General features: G+C 46.1%; 1 protein-coding gene across 1 annotated transcript; it reads right to left on the bottom strand.

The window, feature by feature from the left end:
* Nucleotides 1-4662: 4662 nt before the first annotated feature.
* Nucleotides 4663-5817, bottom strand: LOC123038982 (protein ALP1-like). The gene has a single exon (XM_044462331.1). The coding sequence runs from the start codon at nt 5815-5817 to the stop codon at nt 4663-4665; it is 1155 nt and encodes a 384-aa protein (XP_044318266.1).
* Between the last annotated feature and the right edge of the window lie 11885 nt (nt 5818-17702).

The following is a 17702-nucleotide window of genomic DNA, read 5'->3' as shown; positions in this document are numbered from 1 at the left end:
GACCCTGCGCCGGTCAGCTGCGCCTGGGCGCGCCGCTTGTAACAGCGCGGTTCGTCGCGAAACCGCGGACCGCCCGAGCCACCAGGATGTTGCCACGTGGAGGCTGGCGATTGGAGCGGAGCCAACGCGGGGCTGCCGCCACCTGAGGGCTGGCGCGTGGCGTGCGTGGAGCCGCGGAAACCCGTGCGGGCGGCAGATTCTATTGTGGTTGACTCTGGCGCACCTGCCAGCACTGATCCCGACGCAGATCCTCTGCCCTGCTGCTGATTCGGTGGCGATCCCGAGGAGGATCTGCTCCCCAAAGCTGGACACAACAAATATGGCAATTGGGGACCAATTTCTTCATCATTTTGCTCGATTTCTTCATCATTTTTCTCACTGTTTGTTCCTGCAACATCACCAGAGGAGTCATGTGCACCATTAGGAGGGTTAGTCAGCATTGAATCATCACAAGTATTTCCCCCTTGATCAAGACCGAGGAGGTGAGATGGCAGGAGAAGAATTTCCTTGCGAAGTAGTGCACCGGCGTTGGGATGAAGATCAGCAAAGGGAAACTTTGTTTCGTCAAGAACAACATCACGGGATATATAAACACGCCCTGTTGACACATCTAGGCATTTGACACCTTTGTGTTGAGCGCTATACCCAAGAAACACACATTGTTTTGAGCGAAACATATGTTTGCGTTGGTTATATGGACAAAAATTTGGCCAACATGCACACCCAAAAACACGAAGAGACGTGTAGTCAGGTTTGGTGTGGAGTAGCCTTTCTACTGGAGTTTCGTTATTGATAACACGACTAGGAAGCATGTTAATGATGCGAATAGCAGTGAGAAAAGCTTCATCCCAGAATTTTAGAGGCATGGAGGCGCCAGCTAAAAGAGCTAAGCCGACCTCAACAATGTGCATGTGCTTGCGTTCGGCAGAACCGTTTTGTTGATGAGCGTGGGGGCATGACACACGGTGAGAGATGCCGAGAGTTTGAAAGAAAGAATTTAATTTCTCATACTCTCCGCCCCAGTCTGATTGGACAACAAGTATCTTGCAGTCAAACTGGCGCCCAACGAGTGCTTGGAAGTTTTTAAAGACTTGAAAAACATCGGATCTTTTCTTGAGAAGATAAATCCAGGAGAATTTACTGTAGTCATCTATGAAGCTAACATAGTACGTATGTCTACCAACTAAGTTGGGGGCAGGACCCCACACATCTGAAAAAATTAATTGCAACGGTTTGGTAGAAACACTAGTAGAAATAGGATAGGGTAGCTGATGACTTTTAGCTCGTTGACAGGAATCACAAACAATTTCAATATTGTGCTCACCAACAAACGGGAGTTTATTCTTTCTAAGAAAATTTTCAACTAAAGAAAAAGAAGCATGTCCTAAATGATCATGCCATCGTGTGGATGAAAGCTTGATAGCAGCACAAGCTTGTTTATTCAGTCTCCTAAGCTCCGGAATCAACGGATAGAGTCCACAAACACATCTACCTCGATAGAGAATGCTCTTCGTCGCCGCCTGATCCTTGATCAAAAAGAAATAAGGGTGAAATTCAAGGAAGACATGATTATCAAGGGCAATTCTATGGACAGTAAGGAGACTCTTATCGGCATTTGGAACATGCAAATTTTCCTAAGATGAATTTTACGAGAAGGGGTACTAAAACTTGAATTACCAATGTGACGGATCTCCCATACCTTCACCACTAGTTGTGTGGATTTGGTCCTTGCCGCAGTATTTCTCCTTCATGTTCACCTTCTCGAGCTCGTTGGTGATGTGGTTGGTGGCACCACTGTCGACGTACCAGTTGGTGTCGATTCCGTAGGAGCCATCTGCAGCCGCCGCCACCTTGTCATCTTCTTGAGAGGAATCGTCGTCCTCTTCATAGCGGTACCAACAATATTTTGCTGTGTGCCCCAACTTGCTACATATCTGGCAGCGAGGAGCATCAGGTCGTGCGCGAGGATTGCCGCCACCGCGATGAGTTCTGTTGTTGGAGGGAGCACGCCCGCCATTGCGGGAATTGGAGCCGCCACCGTTTCCGCCTCCACTGGACCTCCCCCTGCCCCGGGAGAAGCCGCCGCGCCGAGAGGAGCCGCCACGACCGCGAGAGGCCGAGTTCGCAGAGGACTTGAAGCCGCCGCCGCTGGACCCGTGGAAGTGCACCATCCGCTGATCAAAGTTGGAGAGCATGGCGAACAACTCGTCGATGGTGAGGGGGGTTACACGATCATCCAGAGCAGAGATCAGAGGCTGGTAGCCAGCATCGAGCCTGTGGATGATGTAGGATATAAGCTCATCGTCGAGGATCGCCTTGCCCGCCGCGGCCAGCTCGTTGGCGTAGACACGCATGGTGGCGAAGTAGGAGGCGACGGAGAGGTTGCCCTTCTGCGCATTGATGAGAGAAGTGCGGATGTTGTTGATGCGACTCGCCGATTGCGACAAGTGCATGCCGACGAGCGTCGTCCAAAGCGCGCTCGCAATGGTGACCGTGGTCACCGTGAGGAGCACCTCCTTTGTGAGGTTGCCCAGCAGGTAGCCAAGGACCTGCTGGTCCTCCCTGACCCAGATTGGGTGGAGAGGGTTGGGCGTTGAAGTCTCCTTGCCTTCCTTGGTGGTGACGAGGAGATTTGCCGGCTCCGGCTGGGTGCCGTCGACGTAGCCGAAGACCCCGGCGCCACGCAGTTGGGGTATGATCTGCGTGCGCCACAGCACGTAGTTCGTGCAGGATAGCTTCTCGGTGACCTGGCCATTGAGACTAGCCGGGAAGGAAGCGCCGTAGGAGGAAGACATGGTGGCTTCGGCACAGATGGTTCTGATAGCTAGATGAGTTGAAGAAGAGGGGCTCTGATTACCATGTGTGAGCGGTGAAACGTCTTACCCTGTTGGGGGCGACGTATTCATGTTATATAGTAGGGGAGCCAAAACCCTAGATTACATGCGTGCGGTTACAGGAGATAAGAGAGAATCAAGATACAACTTGAGGGAGAAGAAAAAGGAGAGGAGATATATCTCATACAAACTACCTCCTAGCCATATCTCTATATCCCAACTATATACCGCACATGTGATGTTTAATACTAACTAGCTAGGAGATGAAGATCAAGCGACGTGCATGCATGCAGGATCATTTGAACATTGAGGGTTGGGGTAGGATGAGCCCATGCCAAGCCCGAAAGTTGAACACCTATTTGGTCATTCTAGTACTATACATTAGTTTTTTTTTTTTGCGCACAATCAGTATTGATGTTCTTGAAATAGCATACGAGTAATTTGAGTTTGATGATGTTGATTTGAGATATTGGCACTGGTTTAATTTGAGAAAATATTGACACTGGTTTAATTTGAGAAGCCAAGTAAAACCTGAACCAGCATAGCTATGGGGCGACAGTGATGCAAAGGGAGAGAGGAAACCAGCTGCACAACGGTCCAAGCAAGAAAACAGACGTTCCTTTCTAGCGTCCAAACCAATGTGTTTCCGAGTCCGTCATTTTTCTTGTGAATGAGAGTTGCTGTATACGGAGTACTTTTTTACTTTGGATAGAGTTTTTTTATAAGGGTTTGTAGAGATATAGTTACTGTAGTATTACCTCTGTCCCAAAAAGTAGATTTGCCTAGATACGTACATCCGTATCCGGCCCAAAAAGCTTGTCTTAGATTTGACAAGCTTTTTGGGACCAAGGGGGTACATTAGAGCAACTAGCAGAATAAATTGTTCAGGGACCTATTTTGAACTTTCGGCATCAGAATCCTCATTCATCTAGATGATCACTAGTGCACATCTCACACAGCAAGACGCTCGGAGAATGTGTCCTGAATCTCAGCTCCAAATGCTCCCAACAGTGGAGTGGAATAGAGCATCAGAAACCAGCATAGCATGACCTAATGGTGGCAGCAGGAGGAACATCAAGTATGCGTGAAACTACGTGTATGTCCTCATCCTAATTATACAAATTAGTCTTAAATTACCTGAGAATTCCTTCCATGTACAAGCACAAAAGAGCATGAAGACTCTTGAGGAGCTTCAGCTGAAGAAGGAAGCACATTCAGAGCTGGTTGAGGGTCATCCACAACTTCCAGAACACAATTCTTAAGCACTAGCAAAATAGAGCATGCTACTAAGCTAGCAAGAAAATGAACATTCATATACTCTCTTTTGCAGTCCTCCCCACCTCAAGATCAAAACCACCTCGTTTGTACGGCATCTCTCTCCTTGACCAAAACATACAGAGTGTGCAGAGATTTGGAGAACAAAGTACCAAGAGGTTTGTAACATAACCGAAGCAAGCCTCAGAAAACCACTCCACCACAGAACCAGATTACTCACGATCCCCAACGCGCCGGGCGGTCTGGGAACTTTGTTGATCCACTGAAGAGAGACAGATAAGCTGATTTCGCAGTGTAGCTGATCCAAGCATTGTTGCAAAGAGCCGAACTCGCTGATCTAGTTGATTGCACAACAACGGGGGACAGCAACAACAATGTCAGGAGCCACTTCGTGAAGGCACCATTCATCCACCCATCGTTGCCAATAATATTGCAAGTACTACTTGATGCTCTGAAGAGGCTGGTGGCGTTGAAAAAATCCTAATCCCACCCCACAGACAGGAGTCTTTCGTATGCTTTCATGGAAGATAAGTAGTTCATCATTTTATAATGCCTAACCGTTGGAGAGGAGCTCGTGCGCTATTCTGTCCCGCTCCTTGGCCGCGTCAACCACGTCGTCCTCCTCCCAGGAGGGCTCAGGATGGAGGTCGGCGTTGAGCTCCTCGCCGTTGCGCTCACACAAGTTGTGCAGCACACAGCAGGCACCGATCATGTTGTGAAGTTCCTTCATCTTGGGCTCGGTGCGGCCCTGCAGGCAGTGCCACCGCGCCTTGAGCCTCTGGAACGCGCCCCGCGCTGCTGCGTGCGCGGGAGCGATGCGCTCGTTGAAGTAATACTGCACCCACGTCAGGTTTTGATGCTTGTATGGCACGATCATCCAGTCCGTGAGCGGGTAGCTCACGCCGCCAACCAGTCGGAACTTGTCTCCGAGCTGGCCAGCCTCGAAGCAGGCATGCAGCGCCGACCGTTTCAATACTGCTGCGTCGGGCAGCCCACCCGGCCAGCCGAAGCCATCAACATCCACAAGGGCCTGCACGGTGACGGAGTAGGACGCCATGTTGTTGAGAACTGAGAGGCGGTGGTTGTAGTACGCGTCGACATTATCCTTGGGTGGGCCGATGGGAACGTGGTCGGTGCACACAGCACCGACAATGCCGGGGATCCCAGACACGGCGTGGAACCTAGAGGCGGCGTCCGCGGTGGAGTCCATCTCCCAGCGGATGAGCTTGGGCATGAGGACGTAGGTGAGGGTGTCGCAGACCTGGAGGACGATGTTGTGGCAGGTGGAAATGCCAAGGCTGAAGCGGCTGGAGACCTCGCGGAGGGGCTCCCCGGTGGCGAGGCGCCAGAGGCAGACGGCGACACGCTGATGCACGGGGATGGCGGCTTGCGACAAGGTGTCCTCCTTGGTGAGAGCGGCGCTGAGCTCATCACATAGGTCGTTGAATGTGGAGCGACACATGCGGAAGGCCAGCCGGAAGTCAGCTTCTGGGCATGCTGGGTCACTCAAACTATCCCACCACTCCGTGCTCCGCCCCTGCACCCACACCTGCCTTGCTGCCATCACTGCGTCCCCGCCGCTGTAGGCAGGTGAGGTCAGGGGATTATGTGATGAACTGCTGTTTGCAGTTTCTTTTTTCCTTTTCTTTGCAGGGAAGCTGATGGCAGTTTCTTCTGAATAGTCAGCACTTTCCGTTTTATCAAGCATATCGACTATGTGGGTCGAATTTCGTGTTTTGACCCTTTTTGAAAAGAAAATCGGGATCTGACCTCAGTTCGAAAAAATTTCGGGATCTGACCCTTTTGCCTACCGCCAGAGGGCCTGGCGGTAGGATTGCGTGCCCTACCGCTATAGCCTACGGCGGTAGGCCATTTGACGGCGACTGACGGCCGTTGGCAGCCGCTGACGTGGAAAAGGGCCTACCGCCATCTCCTACGGCGGTAGGTTACTGGAGCCTACCGCCATAACCTCTGGCGGTAGGGTCCTGTGTTCTGGATAAGATGGGGAGGGGCTGGATATCCCCCCCCCCTCCTCAACCACTCATTCAGCCCACATCACCTCTCCACCGAGCTCAACTCTCCCCCCCTCTTTCTTTGAAGCACAAGAGCCTCCCAAATCTCTCTCATTTGTTTGAGATTTCTCCGGTGGATTCTTATCATTTTCATCACTCAAGGTGGCTCTCTCATTTCCCCTCATTTTGATTGGTTGATATCTTTGTTTACTTTGCATTTGCTCATTTGATTGCAAACCCTAGCTCATCATTTTCGTGTGGTCAAATCAATTACTATGATCCATTTAGGTTTATGTTTGTGGTTTTCTTATGTATGATGTGCTTAGAATTGCTTGTAGAAAAGTTTGTGTGCCTAGATCTAGTGCTAGTCTTAATGTACATAATGGGGGTTAGGTTATGCTTAAGAAAGCAATTAAAGCTAAGTTACTTTAATAGCAACTTTTCGAATTGTAGGATGGCACCGTTCGTTTTCTTGGAAACTTCTGCTGAGGCGGCGGCGAACCGTGAACGCGAATTGATTGAGGAAAAGATGAACTTGTGGATCGAAGCCATTGATGCATTGAATGCAGAGTGTAGGGCCTTTTCATATAATTATTTCAATAAAGACCGTTCCGAAAATTTTATAACAACAAAGGAGAGGCTGATGAAGAAGCTCAAGACGGCGGAAAAAAACTGTAGGCGTGATCTTGCAATGCAAATTACATTGTGTGCGACAACGGCAGAATATGCTGAGAATAGACATGGGCAATCATGGTCAGGTCATTGATTGGTTAGTTCGCCAACCATTCTCGTCGGATGAGAACCGTGCATCTCGTTGGGCATGGGTCAAAGAAAGAAATGATGTTATTTGTTGCAACCCGGGACCGTACGCCGCATAGTATTGCATGAGGCTATGTAATCTTTGTCATTTGAACTATAATGACATGTACCCTATGCTTGGTGGTCGTTTGAACTACTATGACTTGTACCCTTAACATTTGAACTCATTAAGAACTTGGTGTTGTATGTCATATCAAGTTACCAAGTGTTGTACTCTACTTAATTTATTTTATGTTTTTGTTTATGTCATCTTGAACCCGTATGTTCATGTAGGATGGACAGTCGATCCATGACTATGAACATAGCGTGTGAGAAGAGCATGGCGGAGCGACACCGTTGCTTGAAGAAGGAATGTGAAGCATGGTTGAAGAGTTGTGATGAGGCAAATGCGGCCATGAAGGATTTCAACAAGTATCACTTTATCGAGGAACCTTCTGATGCTAAGGAGAAAAAAGCATTCCGAAAGCTTGTGAAGGAGAAAGAGAGGATGCTTGATCAGCTGCAAGACCGGGAATATGCTTGCAGACACGCTTTGGCAGTTGAGATTGCGTTCACTGCAAGCAAAGAAGAATTCCGTGAGATGGACTTGAGGAAACCCGGGCAGGTCATAGGATGGGCAATCAAACAGGGCGTGTCAGAGAATCCCGCGCGCCGTGCTGCATGGGCTTGGTTCCGTGAAACGAATGGTGTGTTGGGTCATTGGGCAGGATCCACAGACTTTCAACTGAAGCGTAATCAAGGGCGTGGCGATCAAATTGAACGTCTGATAAGTATGAGGCTTATGTTACCTGTTTAGAACATGTGTCGTCGAGCTTGAGCTATTAGTTTGAACTGATGTCATTCGAACCGGGTCATGTTTTAATTAGTTTGAACATGTGCTATTCGTGGATTTAATGAACTATGTTGAGTTGAATTATGTATGTGCTTGCGAGATAGAATTGGGTATATTATGCTAACATTCGACACATATGGGGCAAAACAGGGGAGAGGAGGGACCATATCCTACCGCCACGGCCCATGGCGGTAGGGTCCAGCACCCTACCGCCATGGCCTGTGGCGGTAGGGTCCGGTCCTACCGCCAACGGTCTTCGTTTCTTCGTCACAGAACCGTTGCCCCCTCTACCGCCATGCAACCTGGCGGTAGGGTCCAGCACCCTACCGCCATGGCTTGTGGCGGTAGGGTCCGGTCCTACCGCCAACGGTCTTGGTTTCTTCGTCACAGAACCGTTGCCCCCCCTACCGCCATGCAACCTGGCGGTAGGGTCCAACACCCTACCGCCATGGACATTGGCGGTAGGGTTCTAACTCCGAAAACAGAGCACTCTGTTCTGTTATATCCCACTTCTCTTCACATCACAACAGTTTTTCAATAAGAATCATGACAAATCCCAGAATACACTAACAAACTAAATTCAATACAAATGGCAAATTCATTCACGACAAGTTGACGACACATGGCTTTTTGCCTTAGTACTACATAGTTCATGATAAATTTGGCATGGCTTCATTCGGTTACATGACGAGTCCACCGAAGGCGAAGGCTTTACTGAGTCATACGGGGCCATTTCCCCTTCTTGTCATGTGCCTCATCCTCCTCTTGTGCCTTGCGAGCTCATGCAAGCTTTCTTGCCCTCTCCTCCTCACGAGCAAGCTTCGCTTGGCGTGCCCTCTCCTCCTCGCGTTGCTTCCGCTCCATCCTCTCTTTTTGACGACGCTCTTCCTCCAAGCCTCTTTGAAACCTTTCTTCGAATAGCCGTTGGCGCCTAAAACAATCTTCTAATTGGTCCTTTTGGATATCTTTTGGCACTTCATGATCTATCCAGCTGAAGTACTTGCATAGAGGAGGCGGTGACTTCATATAAAAAGGATGTTAGTGATTGCACACGGTTGAGAGTAACATGTTACTTCTCTAGCATACCGGTGGAAGGTCATAGGCGTTAGTTGGAAGCGCACAATCGTAAGCATAATTGGGGCAAACAAAATATCTCCTTCCTTAGGTCCATGACTTCTTTCGGTCGGTGGACTCCTTCACCTTGCAAACATCTCCACACCAACATGGCGGAATCTTCACATCCTTCTCCTTCACCTTGTCCAAAGATGCGTCCTTCCAGTTGTGTGGCATGTCTTCATGGTGAGCACACGGTGGCCTTGTCATGGAACCGGATGAAGCCATGCCCTACAACAAATAAAGATGTTAAGTCTAAATATGAACACATTGACATGTAAAGAGGCAAATATATCAACACATGCATGAACATATTAAAAGTAGTACCATTCACATTATTTAACCATCCGGATTGAGCAACACGTCGATAGGCCTTCCCCTATCAACCCGACGTGTCCTAGAACCACCGGATACACGGCCACGGGCCCCTACAAGGCTAGTCCTTCCTCCACGGCCACGGCTCCCTCCAAGGCTAGTCCTTCCTCCACGGCCGCGGCCCCCTCCAATGTTAGTCCTTCCTCCACGGCCACGGCCCCCTCCAAGGCTACTGCTCCGTCCACGTGTTTGACTAGTGCCCGTGTTGGTTCTTCGTTTCTTGCATGTCCTAACGTTGTGTCCTGTGTCATTGCATTCTCCACAATTGTTGTTTTCCGGTGGCTCCATGAAATGACCACTACCAAATTGCTTCATTCCAGTGTATCCAGCTAGATCATCCATGTCACTCCGGAATCTCTTCTTTCTTCTTCTTCCCCTCATAGGCACCATGAGTGCGGGATCTGGCACAATGTCTGGCCCAACATACTCAGGCCACTGCGAGTCATCAAGGAAAGGATTGAACCGAGGCGCCCACGTCAACCTTGTTCTTTCCAATGTAAACTCGTGCAACCGCACCGTTGTGCCATCGGATACGTTCATGTTTCTCACCCCTGCTGCGGTCATCAAATGCAAGCAAGGCCAATGATACTTGTGTGGCCTCTCACACTGGCACCAACGGTTTTTAAGGCACACCTCGTAAGCAACTCCACCGTAAGACCTACCGTCCCTTGTTGTCCCACCCGGCTCATCGATTTGATAGATCATTCTTTTTCATTATATGTGATCACTTGTTGTTTGGCAGACTTGCGCGCTTGATGCAACAACCAGTCATGAACCTTTAATGGATAGTCCATCTTTTCCCCAATCCACTTGGCCGTGCTTGCAGAATGCTTTAGGAAGTACTCATTGAGCTTGATGAAAGTGTACTTGAGTATTGCGGTCACCGGCAAGGAACGGACACCCTTCAACACATTCCTGAAGCATTCCACCATGTTGCTTGTCATGTCCCCATATCGCATACCTCCTTCATCGTAAGCGCGTGACCACTTTTCCTTCTCCGGAAAGTGCCTAACCAAGAATTCTTTCCCCCCTTTGTTCTTTTCCAAAGCCTCGAGGAGTTTATCATATCGGGTCTTGAATGTGGCGGTGTTGAAAGCAACGCAAACAAGGGTAAGGTCTTTGCAAAACTCCTTGCTCTTGCATGCCCGGTAAAAGTTTGCAACAAAGCGTCTCATGCACCAACGGTGTTGAAGCTTTGGAAGACCGGGAATATCAACGTCTATTGCTTTGAGAATCCCATGATGGCGATCCGATATAATGCATACCTCTCTGTTGCCTATCACCTTGGTTCTCACATGCTCCATGAACCACTCCCAATTATCATCGTGCTCCGAAGGCACCAAGGCAAATGCCACCGGCAACACGTTATCATTTGAAGAGTGGGCCATCGCCACCATCAATGTTCCCTTGTATTTGCCGGTCAAGAATGTACCATCTATAGACAACACCGGGCGACAATACGTGAATGCCTCAATGCATTGTCCAAAGCTCCAGAAGGCACGATGAAACACTCCGCCAATTGACTCCACCCGATGGCGCATTCCCGGGTTTCGATGAGCAATTGCTGCCAACGTCTTGGGGAGAATGTTATATGCGGCCTCATAATCACCATGCAACATCCTAATAGCGTTTGCCTTCGCCATCCATGCCTTCCCGTACTTGACCGGGTGTCCGAATTGTTCCTCAATCAAAGACATGAGAAACTTGACCTTCACGGTTGGATCATGTGCTATTTTATGCAACAATTTATATCCTAGATACTCCAATGTGAGTTGACGGTGTCCTTTGCTTTGGTCAGCCTTGTCTGGGGGTACGCACGTGTGAGTGCGAACATGACTCTTCAAGACCCATTGCCCGGTTTCTTTGATTTTTCTACCGCGGACCATCCATTTGCAACCTTCTTTGTCACATTTGACCGTGTACCGAAGTTTTTGATTTGAATGACCAACAACAAACGGCCTATGGTTCCTAATGGCATAGTCACACAACCATATCTTGAACTCTATCAAAGAACCAAACTTGATGCCTTTCTTCAAATGAGTATTCTCATCCTCATTTTCTGGTCGAGGATCACTAAATTTGGGGCACGGCGTTGGCTCGGACAACCATAATCTCATCCCATCATCAACGACTGCATTGTCCGCAAGACTCACATCTCTAAACAAAGACGGCCCTCTCTCCTTGCCGGTCACCTTCTTGTAGATTTCGTTTTCTTGCGCAGTCAACCCATCCTCATCCAACTCTTCCTCCGGACCCTCGTCATCCGAGTTATACCCACACATACGGTTATAAGGGAGGGTACGGTCAATGTCTTGTTGCCGCACAATGGCATCCAAGTTACCAATTGGATTGTAATGGATCTCTTCATTCTCCGAGTAAACATCCTCCTCTAGAGCAACAATAGCATCATCATCAACATGAGGAATGGCATCTTCTTCAACATGAGGAATAGCATCATGACGGAGTACTATGGCGCTAGCGTTGATATGATCTTCATTGGGTTGGCTACTTGGTGGTTGGCTAGAAGAATTGGGGACATACACCTCGGCACTGTCATCATGCATGGGGGAGGATGCATTGCGGTTGAGATCAATTTGCAAAGGAGGAGGATCAACCTTTGTGGCAAAGATCTCAAGAGACTTGTCTTGTGATGCGTCTACTTTTTCCTTGTACACATTCCAATGCAATTGGGAGGTGATGGGCATACTCTTTAATCGGGACTTTACTCCCAATCCAACGTCATACCTCCCAATAAGCTTAACCTCGGCATTTGGGTCATTCCAATGTAAGACGCTTCTCACTTGAACTACAAGATCATCAAAGCTTGGACTTGTGTCAAAAACCATAGCCTCTTCCCCTTCATCGTCATTTCCAAGCATAAATGTCGACTTGTCCAAATAATGAACGTTTACGAGCTTATGCATCTAAGAAAATGGGAAGAATATAATCAATCCATATATGTCATCCAACCAACACAAATGGACAAATGAACGAAATTTTGCATAACTACTATTCATACTAAAGTTAACCTAACAATTAACCACTAACCCTAACCATAACCCCTAACATAACCACTATAACCCTAACCCCCAACATAACCACCAACATAACCACCAACATAATTACCCAACATCCCTAACCCTAACCCTAACACCAACCCCTAACATAGCCACAACCCTAGCCATAAATGCATCATAAATGCACACAACAACATCAACACCTAGGGTTTGCAATAAATTGACCAACTCAACACAAAACAAAGATCTCAACCAATCAAAAGAAGGGGGAATGGGGGAGGTACCTTGGGTGATGAAAATGCTTTGGATCCACCGATGAAATCCCAAGCAAATGGAGTGAATCTAGGGGGGTTTGTGAGGGGGAGAGAGGGGGAAGAGGAGCTGAGCACGGGGAAGAAGATGAGTGGGGAAGAAGAGTGGTGGTGGGGCCCACAAACCAGCCCCTCCCCACCTTATCCAGAACACAGGACCCTACTGCCAGAGGTTATGGCGGTAGGCTCCAGTAACCTACCACCGTAGGGGATGGCGGTAGGCCCTTTTCCATGTCAGCGGCTGCCAACGGCCGTCAGTCGCCATCAAATGGCCTACCGCCGGAGGCTATGGCGGTAGGGCACGCAATCCTACCGCCAGGCCCTCTGGCGGTAGGCAAAAGGGTCAGATCCCGAAATTTTTCCGAACTGGGGTCAGATCCCAATTTTCTTTTCAAAAGGGTCAAAACACGAAATTCGACCGACTATGTGTCTCGCGATAGGTCTCTTCTTGGGGGCCGTGTGTCATGGCGGCGCGCGCTTCTGCCGAGCTGTAGCCATGGCGGCTCGTGCGAGAGCGGGAGCAGGAGGTGGGTAGATTCAGGAGGGTGAGAGGAGCGGGAGAATGGTGGAGGGCCACAGCGGGGCTCTGCTCGTCGGGAGGCGGTGTTGATGCAGACGGCGGCCGATGCAGGAGAACCTGAGGAGGAGGTGCTGGGGAGAGAGAAGGAGAGGAGGGGAGGGGGGCGAAGCTGCCAGCGGCGGGCACGCCGGTGACGCCCCAATCGGAGGAGTGAGCAGGGGGGCCTGGCAACACGGGAGTGTTGATGCGGGCTCACCGGCGACGACCCAGTCGCATGAGAGGTAAGGGTGGCTGACATGTGGGCCCTTTGTCCAACTTATAACAGGTCAACAAAAAAAATGTTGACAATTGTGTGCCACGTCAGCGCTTACAACGGGACCGGGCTGTCAGAAATCAGATTAATCACTTCAAACCAGTCATCAGTGTTTATTGAGAAAATTAGCAAGGAAAGAGGTGGATTTTTGGGGCGCGCAAGAAATGTGGTGGCAATTTCGGATGGGAACTTTAAATGTGGTGGTTTTTTTTAAATCACTCACAAAGTTGCATTTATGAATTATGAGTCAGGATTTATTCCGATGATAGGTTATCTATAGCTTCTATAGAGAAAGGAGAGAACTCCAAAAGTAGTAATCATCTATTAAAAATACACAATCCCAATGCAAGTTCTTCAAAAGTTCAAACACTTGTATGTATAACTGCAAATTTTGGACAAAAAGAAATTTGCGCCGGGTATCAAAATTTCTAAGCTGCAGACTAAGGCATAGCCTACACGTGGAAAGGGGCTGATGCATTCTCACCCGCCCAGGTTCAAGGCATGGTACTTGCAATTTGGGTTTGTTGCACCAATTATACTTTAGGGGCTTCCCTTGAAATCTCTGTCAAAAAAAAATCTAAGCTTAAGAGTTTCTTATACCTTGATTATCAAAGTCTTATATGATTTTGCATTCTCACCAACGCATTTGTGCAGAGACTATACTACTCTTCCCAATTAGCTCCAATCTGCATTGCAGATTAGAAGATATGCTCTTGGACACCTATTTCAAACTCCTAGGAGTATATGTGCACTCTCACCTTCTATATTCCACTTAAACAAACAAATTATATATACATACACTTTTAACTTCAATAATGATTCTAAAATAATCCTATATGAGTACCATGATATTGAAGGCCCCCACTTTTTGCTATGTATTCCCTCTGTAAAGAAATATAAGAGTGTTTAGATTACTAAAGTAGTGATCTAAACACTTTTTATATTTCTTTACAGAGGGAGTACCATTTTTCCATCCAAATAAAATGGTATATCTAAAAGAAATATGATAAAATGTACCAAGTCAAGTGCATACTTTGATGAGTCACGAAAATAGATTGCTCCAGGTGGCTGCCGGGGAAATTTTCATTTCAGCTGAAATGTCTTCGTATAAGTAAGTACACACCCCTTCCACGTATAGGGAAAAAGGCTATATAGCAAACTGAAAAAACCCTACACTAACGGGCTTTACTGCACGTTAAAAAGCGTCAGTCAGTGGAGGATCTATTTCCACAGAAGGGGGACTGCACGTGGCTGCACGTCAGTGGGGATAAATCCTCCACTAAGACCACCGGTTGAATGTGTGTCTATATATATATATATATATATATATAGAGGTAAAATGTTTGGAGCACCTAGGTGCCTGGGCACCTAGGCCCATTATGGCAAGTCTTTTTTATTAGTGCATGGCGTGCAATCAGTGAATGATTGCTTTCCATTTTTCATTTGCATGCACTACTTGATTGCTTTCCAAAAAAAACATTATGTTGATTTCCTAGCAATAACTCCTTTCCAAATATTATGTTGATGTATTATACATAATAAAAATATATACATACGCGGGATATTATATCTAATGAAAATATACACATGCCACAAATATTACTTAATGAAAAATATACATACGCGTGGTATTATATGTACTAAGAATATACACATACCCGAGGTATTATACTAAATACAATTATGGGTATACCCTCGGGTACCTTAAATACCTAATAACAAGACGTAATGAATATACCCAAAAAAAATGAGTATGTAGATACCTTGAAAATATCATGATTATGTATGTAAATCTGGTATGCATATATCTAAATGGTGTATGTACTACAAATGATTGACACATGCGGGACATATCAAATACCTTGTAACGAACCGCAATGTGTATATACCCAGAAATATCAGGAGTTTGCAGATACCTTAAAATAAATTTGCGAGTATGTGGATTTTTTTAGTACCAAAGATATTCTCGGGTATGTCTATACCCAAAATATATTTTTGTATATTCGAGATTTATTAATATGTACCTACATACAGCTTATCCACCTACAACAAACTTAAAATGATATAAACATTTATTTTTTGGGTATTTTAAATTTTTGGATATGTCAAACATGAGAATACCCGATATATTTCTAGAAAACTTTGTTTTTAATAAGATGACACATGCACGTACTCTACATACCTCAGACACAAAAAAGGCCGCGTTCCAAATTAGAGATATAGTTCTTTCCTTATTGTCATGGACCAATCAAATTAATACCTTATTAAGAAGGCAAGTAATCATGAATTTAAATAGCGTTAATTGATGGCAGCACCGCAGATTCTTTCCAAATATAGGGTACCATAAATGTGCATGCGTACTATATTAGCCCATATCCTAAAGCAATCTAACGGCGGGTACATAAGGTGCCTAGGCTCCTAGGTGTCCCAAACGGTCGCCCTATAGTAACACTAAAATAAGCGGGAGTTAGAATAGCTTATTCTACCTTATCAATATTTATAATATAGTATAGATGGTTCAGTGCGTGGGAGTGACTCTTTGCCTTACTTTGGGTAACTATTATATAGTATAGACGGTTCAGTGCGTGGAAGTGACTCTTTGCCTTACTTTGGGTAACGGCCTATTGATAACACTTCATTTTTAATATAATCGTTATTCTTGCAAATTGTATTCAATCTTGCTTTTGCTTCCTCTAGCTTATGTAAAGCTAGATCGATTTTATTATTCAACCTGAATACTTATCTGCAAGTTTTTTTGTATTTTTTCAAAACCTTTCAAATTTTTGGTCTAAATTATCTTGTCTTTTTTCCTAAGATATGTAAAAGTTATATATCAAATCAACTACTGTATTTAACTGGCTATGAGATGTATGCCAGATATGCTCTTCAGAGGGATTTATTCTACACCTTATATTTAAATTTTTCTTAGTATTTATTACTTTACCTGCGCTAACTTCTAAGTTTAAATATTTTAACCTTTCAATGGTTAAACACTGGACCTGATACCAACAATATAGGGAATAAAATTATTTATTCTCATATTCTAATTTATATTATCTCAGATTTTAATTAGCTTAATATGTGATTAGGTGAAAGTGGTAGACATCACGTACTTTTTATCTTGAATAGTATTTACTATTCACTAGGTAGTGCACTATTCACAAACGTGCTTTACTATTCAATATACTATTTGGAATAGTATTTCACTATTCACAGCAATATTTAATTCAATGTGATTACCTTCACGTTCTAGTTATTTCTTTGATGTAGAATCTATTATGGGTTGGCGAGGCCAATAATTCATTCGACGGTGTGCGCAGAGGTGTAAAATCCTACTCAGTACTCAGCATATTTTTCATTATGTTGTTTCAGATGTAGCTAGTTACGCTCACTTAGTAGTTTTAATTGCAAATTTACGGGGTAAATTCCTATCGTCTTCCCAGGCAGTTTCACCCGAAAGGAACACTTCTCTACGGCCACAAGGTTGTCATTCAAACGTCACTCTGGGCTACACAGATAACTATACACGCAGAAGTTTCTCCTATAAGATCCCTAGCATAAGAACTCGTCCCATAAATTCATAAATAAAAATACCAAGTGAAACCAAGAAACTACATCATTTCCACAACATAATTTAGATATGCCTTTCCCTTTCGGGAGGCCCGAAGGGATTACACAAGCTAAAGAAAATTACCTTCTAACTACCTTCTTGAGCCTTACCAATGCTCTAGATATTATGGCTCTTATTGCAGGATGAGGAACTACTACTACTACTACTGAGCAATGAGCTTGCTAGCTGGGTTGCAGCTCTTGCTCTATCAGTGGCTAGTGGTTCTTCTTCGTTTGGTGTTGTGTCTGTCTTCGCAACAAATGTCTTCTTTTATAGGCGAGAGGGCAGCTCTATGGATGGCTTCTGGGAGAATGCACCTCTTTATTTTATATGTAGTAGGGATGCATGCGTGTCTCTCTAGGTGATGGATAAGAGCGAGAGATAGTGCCCCGACAAACTTAAATCTTCAGGAATCTATCTCTGGATGGCTTCCGGGAGAATGCACCTCTTTATTTTATATGTAGTAGGGATGCATGCGTGTCTCTCTAGGTGATGGATAAGAGCGAGAGATAGTGCCCCGACAAACTTAAATCTTCAGGAATCTATCAAATCTTTGCTTTGTTCACGTGGGCATTGTCTCTCCGTGAATAGTTGTCTGGCCTATGTGTACCAGTCTTTGCTCTTCGACCATACAAATCTTTATGCGATTAGTCTTCATAGCTTCTTCTGCC

This window comes from Triticum aestivum, chromosome 2B, assembly GCF_018294505.1.
Source record: "Triticum aestivum cultivar Chinese Spring chromosome 2B, IWGSC CS RefSeq v2.1, whole genome shotgun sequence".
Taxonomy (NCBI): domain Eukaryota; kingdom Viridiplantae; phylum Streptophyta; class Magnoliopsida; order Poales; family Poaceae; genus Triticum; species Triticum aestivum.
This window is presented reverse-complemented; position numbering and strand designations above follow the sequence as displayed.

What these genes read in the sequence shown, in the direction of transcription:
- LOC123038982 (XM_044462331.1), bottom strand. Translation starts at nt 5,817, where the DNA reads ATGCTTGATAAAACGGAAAGTGCTGACTATTCAGAAGAAACTGCCATC.